Here is a 12533-nt window from a genome sequence, read left to right on the forward strand (position 1 = left end):
CTTGCCTGGAAAATTCCAAGGACAGAGGAGCCGGGTGGACTATAGTCCATGGGGTCTCAAAGAGTCAGACACAACTGAGCAAGAGTTTAAAAGTACATTTTCTACTGAGTGAAAGGTCACCGGCTGGTATTCCTTAAACAAATGTGGCAGAAGGCACAGGTCACTCATGACATTCCATTTCCAGAGTTGCTGTATCCGCTTTGTGCTCCTTAGGAAAAGAGATAAAAGACTTGAAAACCTGGATGCGATTTCCTAGTAGTTTCTAGTAGGATTAGCCTAAGGGATACCCCACCTGAGGACTTTATCCTGTGGTGGTGGTGTTGCCTAGGCACTAAGTCGTGTCTGACTCTTCTGTGACCCCATGGACTGTATCCCACCAGGCTCCTTTGCCAGTAGGATTTCCCAGGCAAGAATATTGGAGCGGGTTGCCATTTCCTTCTCCAGGGCATCCTCCCAAACCACGGATTGAACCTGCATCTCTTACACTGGCAGGTGGATTCTTTACCACTGAGCCACCAGGGAAGCAACCTGCAGTGTACCCTACTCATCTTTTTACCTGGTCCACAAAGGGAAAATAAAGAAGATAACTTAGTGTTGAGATGTGAATTGGGGGGGGGGGTATATGCTAAAGGGAAAAAATTTAAAATAAACATAAAACTCTATGAACATCATGAAAAAATTATGAATAAAAAGTCTAAAAATTTAAAAAGCACATTTTCTGAGTCACAAAATGAAATGATGAGAAAATTTTAGACATGGATAGTGGTCATGGTTGCAGAACAACGTGAGTGTACTTAACGGCACTGAAATGTACATTTAACACTTAGTAAAATGGTAAATTCTATGTTACGCATATTCTACCACAATTAAAAATTTTCAAAGGTGCATTTTCTATTGTTAAACACTACCTGATGTTACTTAGTAATTATGTAGTTAAGAGCGCCAATGTTACATCAGGATCTGACTGCCCTGTGTTTGAGACCTGACTTCAACTTTTATGTCTGTGGAACCCAGAGTAGATTTAAACATCAGTTTCAAATCTGTAACATGGGAATAATAAAGTACTTACCTACCCATTATAAGCTGCTGTAAACATGAAATAATTTACAAGGAACTCAGCAGAGTTCATAGCATGCAGAAAGAACGCAATTAAATACTGGCTCTTATGTTCTTTTTAGGTTTTCATACCAACACAATTCTACATTTTTAAAACAATTAGGACTACAAACAAGGCTCCAATACAAAAGGGTGGGTAATTCTTTATCCCTAGTCCTTAATGTTATATAAAAATATAAAACAACTTCCCATAAAATGCACTCCATGCTGCAGTCAAAGGACATATGAGTTCCAAGTGTTTACCACTAAGCCAATGGTTAATAAACCTCAAAGTCTTACACCCTAAGTGGCAACAATTTCACAGAAACCACAAGAACTTGAAATAATTTAACAGGTTAATATATATATTTTTATCAAGTATAACATGGTCATACAAAAGCATTTGTTACAAATATAATTCACACATACAAAAAGAGGCTATTTTATTTTTTGTCCCTTTTATATCCTATTTTATGCAAAATGACAAAACCAAGAAACTAGCAGAACTGAGCTAGTTCTAAAAAACTGGGAAATATAAATGAAATATATCCAATCATCTACACTCCCTCTCAAATTCCAAACATTGAGGCTTATTGAACTATACTCTTAAAATCCACTCTAAATCTCTGTATGATTCACCTGAATCATACATGGTCAACAGTTATAAATCCAGGTAGAAAAAGCACATAAAATTATTCATAAGTGAAAACACTTCAAACAAAAGAAGTGTTTTTTAAAAAATCCAGATAATATTAAAAGGAAATACACTGAATTTTAAAACATTGTTTTGGACTATTATATAAAATATCAAAAGGTTCAGAACTGTTGAACAAAAGTTTATGCAGAACAAAGCCAAAAAGTGAAAAATTATTAAATGTGTACTATCTAAAACCAAATAAGACATGACTAAACTATACAACTTAGAAACATGTTTAAATGTATTTTCTTTTGTACAGTTAAGCTGGCTACCACATGCAAAATTTGGCAATTAATTAAAATGGAATTAAATACAGATTTGCAAGCCTTTTGGCCATGATGTAAATATGAAAAAGTTAAGTGAATCACCAATTGCAAAATAAAATGTTACACACTTACCACAAAAGCATAAATGGTCAAAGATACACTATAAAATTGTGTGAAAAAAACAATCATACCAAATAAAGATCTTTCAAGCACTTGCACTCAGAAACATTCCTTTTATAAATAAGCATGTAGTTTCAACTTCAAAAAAATAAAGCTGATTTCCCTCAATTGCACCTATTAGTTGAGAGCATATCATATATTAGGGATGCACTTAAATGGACCATATTATGGGGAATCAACTGAACTTTAAAAAAATTTTAGAGTCTATTTATTCACAACTTCAAAAATACATATAATTCCAGTGAGGCACAGGTGGGCCCTATCAAAACATTCTGCCATTCAACAAAATTGACACAGGATAACACAATACAATGACAAAAAGCTAACTCCACAATTTAGCAATCCTATACAAGAGAGGCCCTGGCAAAAATTTCTTTCAGAAGACAAACACAATACCACAAAACAAAACAACAAAAAGAGAAAAAACTGAATTCTGACAACCCTACACAAACTGTGGGATTTCATCTTCAAGGTCTTCAAACTGCTGCATTCGTTTTAGCCTTGGTCTCTGACACGCCGTGGGTACATCAGGCTGCTCTCGCTCTTCAGCCTTCTCTTCAGGCCTACTAACTGGGTGCGCAGGCTCAGCCGATGCATTTTCAGACCCTGGAATTGATTTCAGCACGTGCTCCTGGGGAGCATGCATTGTGCCAGGGGGCACAGCTATGGAGGGTGTCACCGGTTTCTCCTCATCCCCTCTCCCACTAGCAGCAGGAGCAGGTGGTTTATAAAATGTTGTCCAGTGCTGAGGCTGCAGTGTCCTGGGTGCTCTGACAGAAGCAGGAGGGCAGGAGTCAGAGGACCGTCTCTCTGACACCTGTCTTGCTGACCTGACAGGTTCTGTGTATGGCTTACTGGGCTGGGTGATGCTGACTGGGTGGTCCCCACTGCTCCTGATGTTCAGTGTCACACCTCTTTCCTGGAATGCACTGGGCACAATCATTCCAGTCTTTGCAGTGAGGTCATTTTGTTCATACTGTTTCTCCCTAGTTTTTTGTAGAGTCTGCTGATCAAAGCCATCAAATTTAGAACAAACAACAGTTGTGGTGTCTTTTCTATTAACTCCTTCAAAGATAGGATTCTTGCAAAGCTTGTCTGAATTTACATTTCCCATATTTCTGCCATTTCTCTCAGTAGGAGAGCTAGCAAGTAGTAGTAGTTTGTCTATTGGCAAACTTACAGGTCTAATCCTGGTCCTTGGAAGATGCCTCTCAACACCATTTATTTCCCTATCGGACTTCAGAGTAGGCAGCCTGGAGGTTTTACAAGCATCTTCTGTCTTTCTTGATGCTGACTCAAGTTCTTGGTCTACAAGCAAACGCCCTTTGTTGTCTGTAAAGGAAGAGATTCATTTTAAAATCAAACTTTATGGTATACAGTTAACAAGAGTATCAAAACGAGTTAGAGATGAACACCCTCTCAAAACAAGAGTCTTCATGTATTTTCTCGGTGTTATTTTTTAGTTTTCTAGGCAGAGGAGTAAAATACTCATAAAATATTAAAGGTACACTTTGATTTAAAATATTAGAAGTCTATATTTATTTAAATAAATATAATAAATAGCTACAAGATTCATTGCAGGTTGTGGGGAAAAAACACCCTTACTGATGTACAATAGCTTATATGCTATGTATGAACAAGTGAAGTGAAAGTCACTCAGTTGTGTCCAACTCCTCATGACTCCATGGACTATACAGTCCGTGGAATTCTCCAGGTCAGAATACTGGAGTGGGAGCCTTTCCCTTCTCCAGGGGATCTTTCCAACCCAGGACTGAACCCAGGTCTTCTGCATTGCAGGTGAATTCTTTACTAGGTGAGCCACAAGGGAAGCCCATGATAGTAAAGTGAAAGTGAAGTCGCACAGTCATGTCCAACTCTTTGTGACCCTTGGACTGTAGCCCACCAAGCTCCTCCGTCCATGGGATTCTCCAGGCAAGAATACTGGAGTGGGTTGCCATTTCCTTCTCCATAAGTGCTGACTAAAAAGGCTGTCACGATTCCAACAGGCTGATATTGGCGTGTTATCCTCAGAAAAGTTACACCAATTTATACGCCAACCAAATGTAAGTATACGCTGAATCCCAAGGCTTTTTCCAACTCCATCTGCTTTTCACAGTTATACTCAACCCACAGTAAGAAGGTATTATATTAAATGCCTTAGAGGCCCTTATATGATCAATTAATAAATGGACTATAATATTCATCCTGAGTTGAATAGTTTTAAGTGGAAAATGCCATTCTCCCTATTCACTGTTCAATTCCAGATGTTCTTCCCTCTCTCTTCTATCAAGTCTGGACCCATGGTCCATGTTTTCTCAAACTAGAATCCTAAACTTTTTCAAACCCTGTCCTTTTTTTGTAGCATCTCCCCTAACACATCCCAGTTTCTGGTAACTTCCAGCCCTCTGCTCATGCTCCTCTTCTGAGGAGTGGTTTGGAGACAGGAGCCCATCAGACTGACTTAATTATCACCTCATCTGACCTTCCTCCATAGCTCCTTACTGTGAATCTCTCTTTCCTGGGCTTCCAGGGCAATGCTCTCTTATTTTGATTTCCCAGGTCCTCCCCCCAGGTATATAGAACATCCTAAAGGACGTTTTGCAAACCACTGCAGGCACCAAAGTGCATTCTTAAGTTCTAAGGGAAAAAACTACAGTGTAATGGATAACAGTGCAGACTCTGAAGCCCAGCCTCTGGATTTAGCTCCACTCTACCCTTTTTGCACTGGGCAAGGCAATCTTGCTGACCCTCAGTGTCTTCACCTGTCAAAAGGAATCCTACTTGTATCTTTGATGATATGTGGCCTAAATGATCTAATCATGAAAAGTGTTCATTTATCTATTATATAAATGAAGTGGTACAGGCACTAAAAAAATGAAATTCCTAACTGGGAGCCCTAGATAATGGAATAGTGAAATTATCATGAACATAGGTTCAAATACTGAACAATCAATTAGGGGCATGACCTCTGGCACTATTTAACCTCTCTCAGATTACTAGGTTATGGGTTGAAAGGGGTTAATACTATCTATATTACAGCACAGAACTGTTTCTGAGATCAAATCAGATAAACAGAATCAAACAATAAGAACAGTGCCTAGCACAGAGCAGGCTCCGTTGCTTTTCAGATCTTGTCAGGCTGTCATCATTAATATTTAATTACAGATGAAATTTAACATATATGACTACATTTAAAAAAACCTGCAAGTTCGCTTTAGTGATGTACAGAATTACAGTAACAAATGAAAGCCTTTCCACAAATGGATGCCACCAATCACTGCAACTAAAATTATATACAGTGAATGACTACAGACAGGGAAATAAAAAAATACCATGTGTGCTCAATGTGTTAATGACAGGGGATATGAAAAGGCACTTGAAAAAAATTTTTCTGAGTTTTTTGAATCTAAAGTTTTTGAATTTGAGGAGTCTACGTGACTCCTTACAAGTAGTAAGATCAATACAATGTTCTATGGTTACAGAAGATGCTAATGAATCATCATACTACTTAAAACACTTCTGCATTCTTGACATACATTAATTGCAAAAATAAAAAAAATTTTCAGAAAGAGCACAAAACACCCCTATGAACTCCAAGATGTCTTTTTATAAGGATTACTGAAAAGAATGGCATTCATATAAATGCAAGGTACACTAAAAGGCATTCTTAACATCTGGAAAAGATGCACTTACTAAAGAACTTTCTTCCTCTGACTTCTTTCAACTTCACTCACCTTGGCTTTTAATCATGGTTTACTGGGACAGTTTTAAGTCAGTAAGCATGCATTTTACATGGCCACTCACCAATGAGACATGCATCACATTTTTCTAATGCATTTTGCTTTCGCTCTGATTCCTCAAATGATGGAGTGGATTCAAAACTTTTGCATTCACTTTCTGTAGTTTGGCTATCCTGTTGATAGAAGAAAGTTTTTAAACTTGAAGAAGCAAAACACACTTCAAAATAAACAGTTCAAAGATTTTCAACTTAAAACATTAAACTTTACAAAGTTCCAACATAATTCCATATGAGCAAAACTCACTTCTTTGGAAGAGAAAAACAATGACTTCATAGAATGTTCTGGATCTCTTTCTTCTGGTGATAACAGAGACTTCGGAAGATAGCTTTGGTCAACCAGAGATGCGATGCCACCTGCACTACATACAGCTGTATCTTGTGGCTGCAGGGACCCATCGAAGATCTTCTGTGAGTAGGTAATGAGGAACTCTACCAACCGTGCTTGATTTGAATAGTCAGCAATGGAGGAGATAGTGACAGGAGCCGTTGTGGGCCTCGGCCTAAGGAGACTTGGTCCGAATATCACACCCAGGTTTCTGGAGTTCATTTTGTTTTCTTCCGAATGATCTACAACTCTGCGACAAAGAACACATAAAGCTGTATTAGATTTCCTTGATGGCAGTTTATTATGGGTTGGGAAAGGTGGAGGAAAAATGGGTTGAAATCTAGGAAAAGGATCTATTTATTTGCTTAAATGCTGACCACACAGCAAGTTGGGTTTCACGGTATTAGGATTAAATATAAATAAGCAGAAGGAATCAGTAAAGTTTTACCAGTGGAAAAAAAAAATACCCCTAACGCTGCTCCTCCCTGGTACCTATGGTGGAAACTCTGCCTCACTGCCCACAGCTAGTCCTCAAGCCTAGCTGATCCTACAGATCTCTCTGCTGCTCCACTGCCATCCCCACTGCTCTGGCCTTACTTCAAGTTCTCGCCACCTTTTATTTCTCTGACTATTCAAGGAGACCTGAATTGGAATAATTAAGTACCTCTCCTCCAAGCCATTCTCGATATAGCTACAAGAAAGACCTAACAGGCAAACTTGACCATGTTAAATTCCTGGCCCCAAATCCTTTAGTGAGTACAGAAAGAAGACAGTCAATTCATCTGCCAGGCATGTATGACTTTACCAGGACTCCACCTAGCTCACTTTGTGCTACTGCTTACTAGACTGTGGCCGAACTGAACTTCTTTTATGTCCCCCAAAGCAAAGTGATCTCCTGTGTCTCTGCCTGGACTGCCCCTTTGCACATCAGCAAACCATTCTTCAAGTCTGGCTCAGGGTTACCGTCTCTGACTCATGACTCCCTCCCCCATGTTCCTCTGCATGCTAAGCAAAGTACCCTCAGAATAAGAATGACACTGCACTGCACTTCTGTGCGGGTCTGCCCCTCAAGCTCACAGCAGAACACATGAAAGAAACCTGACATTTGCATCTTTATTTCCCCAGCCAGAGCCTGGCACAGAACAGGCATCTGACGGAAAGATGTTGGCTCCAAGAACATATACGGAAAGATGTTGGCTCCAAGAACATATACAAAGTGTCTCCCTTTCCCTCATACATATTAGAAATGAAATATTCAGTCTAAAAACAATACCACAAGAATGTGAAATGTACTTAATACTACTGAACTGTACACTTAAAAATGGCTAAAAGGGTTAATTTTTGTTATGTGTATTTTACCACAATTAAAAAAATAAACCATAAAAGCAAAACAAAAAAAACTGACCCATTATCCACCCATTAATCAATGCCTGTCTTATTGAAAGTTCTTACCGCTTAAGATGAACTATGAGGTAATGAAGGCTGTTAAAATTTGATGCTGGCAATTGTCTTAGAAGGTCCTTGCTTTTTAGGAGGATTCGGCTTATTTCTATAGATGTACTGGGCCATTTTTTGTCCTCAGGGTTATCCTTTTTCATCTCCTGTTCTTCATTTACATGTTGGATTTCTATTGCAAGGTCCATAAATTCCTTGTACAATCGAAATAAAATAAATGGTTCTGGGAGCTAAAGAAATAACATTACATTAGAAATATCATTCTTTTCATGTTTTTCACTGTTAATAATTTACTGAATAGCTACTGAGTGGTTTAGCACATCCTTTTTAGAGTAACAGGACTTAAGGTCAATCCACAGTTAGAAATGTATGTAATGTCTCATCACAAGGAAAAAAAATTTTTATTTCTTTAACCTTGTATCTACATATGATGGATTTCACTAAACTTATTTAGATAATCGTCTCATGATGTAAGTCAAACTGTTATGCTGTACACCTTAAACTTATACAGTGCTATATGTCAGTTATAGCTCAATACAACCAGAAGAAAAAAATTAAACTCTAGAACAAGAAAAAAAGAAATGCATGTATGTTTGCTAGGCATGATCTACAAGTATATCCATAGATATACAAGCTACAGTCACCATAAGCATATCCACATTAAAAATGAGTTAACTACTAATCAAATAACACTATAAACCTAAAGCTACATGATGGGATTTTAAAACTGATACTCTATACCAATTACATTCAAGACTGCACCAAAGTCAGCATGATCTTCAGCTATCTTATTGAAAAAAATCCAGAATAATGTACAATATATATCAAATTAAATAGAAAATACTTATTTTCTGTTTGTACGGGAGACAGAGAGAACAAAATGCTATAAGGTCCTTGTGTTTTACCTGGACCTGACTGAAGATTAGCAAAAGACAACATGACTTAACAAGAAGACACTGCCAAAATTTTGTTATCTAATTTTCAAATACCACTTTAATTGCCATAAGCAGGTCAAAAGATAAAGTTCCTCTCTCAAACTGTCCACAGGCATACCACCTTGATCTGTCTACTGGCATAACTGATTTCAATGACTGCACTGTGTGGTGATAAAATATACACCATCTCTCTTGCTAGCTGATGTCTTACATTATCTGTGGTGAGGTTGGCACCTACTTCTCCAGCTTCCCCTGCTGGTCCCAAAGAGGGCATATCAAGATTAATTTCTACCTCTACCATTTGAGGATCTGAAGAAGGTCATTCTTGGAGCTTCAGACTTCCCACACAGTATTGAGTAAAATAAAGGCTATTCTCTTAACACTGTAAGAACTGAGCATGGCTTTCCACACTAAAGCTTTGGTCCCATAGTATTCCTAGCACAGAACAAGAGCTGGTATGTTGTTGTTGTTTAGCTGCCAAGTCATGTCCAACTCTTTACAACCTCCATGGACTGTAGCCCGCCAGGCTCTTCTGTCCATGGGGTTTCCCAGGCAAGAATATTGCAGTGGGTTGCCATTTCCTTCTCTAGGGGATCTTTTTGACTCAGGGATTGAACCCATATCTCTGGCATCTTCTGCACTGGCAAGTAGATTCTTTACCACTGAGCCACCTGGGAAGACTGAAAGCTGGTAGTATTTGACCCCATTTATTTCCTCTCCCTGACTGACTAGAAGAAATAAAGGATGATTCATTGTGAGATTAAAAGTTATTTGAAAATACTGTCTCCATTTCTCAATTGAGAATCATATAAAATGTGATTAAAGAGATATCAAAAGTTTCCTGGGCTAACATGGTACATCCAATTTGTACCTAATTTCTTTCCCTTCTACAATCCCACTGACATACAGTTAAGAGAACAGGGATGGAGACAAAAAACACTTCGCAAGCTGAAGAGGACATAAACATGTGCTGACTTAGCACTCCTAAGAAAGCTAAAATTCTAAACAGAGAATCAATATGATTTACCAGATCCTAAGGAGACTCTTGATGAAAGTGAAAGAGGAGAGTGAAAAGGTTGGCTTAAAGTTCAACATTCAGAAAACGAAGATCATGGCATCTGGTCCCATCACTTCATGGCAAATAGATGGGGAAACAGTGGAAACAGTGTCAGACTTTATTTGGGGGGGGCTCCAAAATCACTGCAGATGGTGACTGCAGCCATGAAATTAAAAGACGCTTACTCCTTGGAAGGAAAGTTATGACCAACCTAGATAGCATATTGAAAAGCAGAGACATTACTTTGGCAACAAAGGTCTGTCTAGTCTAGGCTATGGTTTTTCCAGTGGTCATGTATGGATTTGAGAGTTGGATTGTGAAGAAAGCTGCTGCTACTGCTGCTGCTAAGTCGCTTCAGTTGTGTCCGACTCTGTGTGACCCCATAGACGGCAGCCCATGAGGCTCCTGCCGAAGAATTGATGCTTTTGAACTGTGGTGTTGGAGAAGACTCTTGAGAGTCCCTTGGACTGCAAGGAGATCCAACCAGTCCATTCTGAAGGAAATCAGTCCTGGGTGTTCTTTGGAAGGAATGATGCTAAAGCTGAAACTCCAGTGCTTTGGCCACCTCATGCGAAGAGTTAACTCATTGGAAAAGACTCGTGATGGGAGGGATTGTGGGCAGGAGGAAAAGGGGATGACCGAGGATGAGATGGCTGGATGGCATCACCGACTCTATGGACGTAAGTTTGAGTGAACTCCAGGAGTTGGTGATGGACAGGGAGGCCTGGCGTGTTGCGATTCATGGGGTCGCAAAGAGTCAGACACGACTGAGTGACTGAACTGAACTGAAGGAGACTCTGCCTCTTGAGAAATCTGTATGCAGGTCAGAAAGCAACAGTTAGAACTGGACATGGAACAACAGACTGGTTCCAAATCAGGAAAGGAGTATGTCAAGGCTATATACTGTCACCCTGCTTACTTAACTTATATGCAGAGTACATCATGAGACACACTGGGCTGGATGAAGCACAAGATGGAATCAAGATTGCTGGGAGAAATATCAATAACCTCAGATATGCAGACGACACCACCCTTATGGCAGAAAGCGAAGAAGAACTAAAGAGCCTCTTGATGAAAGTAAAAGAGAAGAGTGAAAAAGTTGGCTTGAAATTCAGAAAACTAAGATCATGGCATCTGATCTCATCACTTCAATGCAAACAGTTGGGAAAACAGTGGAAACAGTATCAGACTTTATTTTTTTGGGCTCCAAAATCACTGCAGATGGTGACTGCAGCCATAAAATTAAAAGACACTTGCTCCTTGGAAGAAAAGCTATGACCAACCTAGACAGTGTATTAAAAAGCAGGGACATTACTTTGCCAACAAAAGTCCGTCTAGTTGAAGCTATGGTTTTTCCAGTAGTCATGTATGGATGTGAGAGTTGGACTATAAAGAAAGCTGAGCGCCGAAGAACTGATGCTTTTGAACTGTGGTGTTGGAGAAGACTCTTGAGAGTCCCTTGAACTGCAAGGAGATCCAACCAGTCCATCCTAAAAGAAATCAGTCCTGACTATTCATTGGAAGGACTGATGCTGAAGCTAAAACTCCAATACTTTGGCCATGATGTGAAGAGCTGACTCATTTGAAAAGACCCTGATGCTGGGAAAGATTGAAGGTGGGAGAAGAAGGGGACAACAGAGGATGAGATGGTTGGATGGCATCACCGACCCAGTGGACATGATTTTCAGTAAACTTCGGGAGTTGGTGATGGACAGGGAGGCCTGGCATGCTGCAGTCTATGGGGTCGCAAAGAGTCAGACACGACTGAGCTGAACTGAAGGAAACTCAGGGATTGTCAGACTAGGTCCTCTAATTTGGGCAAAGAGTGAGCTATCCAAAAAGCATTAGAATTCTAGATCTTTACCTCTAGTTCATGCTCCTGAGCAACCTCAGAAGACTGGAAATTTCTTCTCTGGGCAGTGTAAAACAGAGGGTCTCTGGAAGGGTAATGCCAAGCATAAGGAACAGGTGGGTAACTATCTTAAATAAGGATTTAGTGACTGCATGCCTGCTGAAGCCTTCTTACCTAACTAGGCTCCCAGAGTTCTGGAACCATACCCATAGGCAGGGAGACTCTTATCTGTGCTATTAGATTGGCCCACAAGCAGAGACCTAGACATACGAATGCCAGGTGTTTCCCAAACAGCCCTCTTAGATAACACTACACTCACTACAGTAAAGTTCAAAATCTTCAAAGTCTTCATGCATTCAAGAGTTTCCAGACAGTAGCACAGGGAACCATATTCAATATTCTGTGATAATCCATAATGGAAAGAATATAGAAAGAATATATACACACACATATATATATATGTAAAAACAGAATCACTTTACAGGAATTAATACAACATTGTAGATCAATGATACTTCAATAAAATCTTTAAGATAGTTTACAATTAAAAAAGCTTCCAGAGAGATTTCAATTCCCAAAGCTTTCATTTTAAGGAGGTAACTATAGAAGACAGAAATAAAAATAAATAGGAAAAAACCAACTCAAAGGCCTATAACTCTGCTGTCAATATTGTGGCTGCTAGTCATATATGGCTACTGAGCAGGGGACATATGGCTGTTCCAAACTGACATGAGCTCTAAATGAAAAATACACACCAGATTTCAAAGACCCAGTAAACTCCACAAAAGGTAAATATTTCATTAATTATTTAAAATTACTGACTAGATGCTCAGATACTTTCCATTTGTTAAATGAAATATTAAAATTTAACT

The 12533-nt window shown here is 39.2% G+C and overlaps 1 protein-coding gene across 6 annotated transcripts in view; it reads right to left on the bottom strand.

The window, feature by feature from the left end:
• Positions 1440 to 12533, bottom strand: part of ARHGAP29 (Rho GTPase activating protein 29) — a 79806-nt gene continuing 68712 nt past the window's right edge. For all 6 annotated transcript variants that reach the window (XM_018045783.1, XM_018045785.1, XM_018045786.1 and 3 more), the window contains 4 exons: positions 7815 to 8047; positions 6282 to 6612; positions 6043 to 6151; positions 1440 to 3570 (listed from right to left, as the gene is read on the bottom strand). In XM_018045783.1, the coding sequence (XP_017901272.1) occupies positions 2681 to 3570; positions 6043 to 6151; positions 6282 to 6612; positions 7815 to 8047 (1563 nt within the window). In that variant the 3' untranslated portion in view covers positions 1440 to 2680. The remainder of the gene's footprint in view (positions 3571 to 6042; positions 6152 to 6281; positions 6613 to 7814; positions 8048 to 12533) is intronic.

The sequence above is a fragment of the Capra hircus genome, chromosome 3, assembly GCF_001704415.2.
Source record: "Capra hircus breed San Clemente chromosome 3, ASM170441v1, whole genome shotgun sequence".
In the NCBI taxonomy this organism is placed as follows: Eukaryota; Metazoa; Chordata; class Mammalia; order Artiodactyla; family Bovidae; genus Capra; species Capra hircus.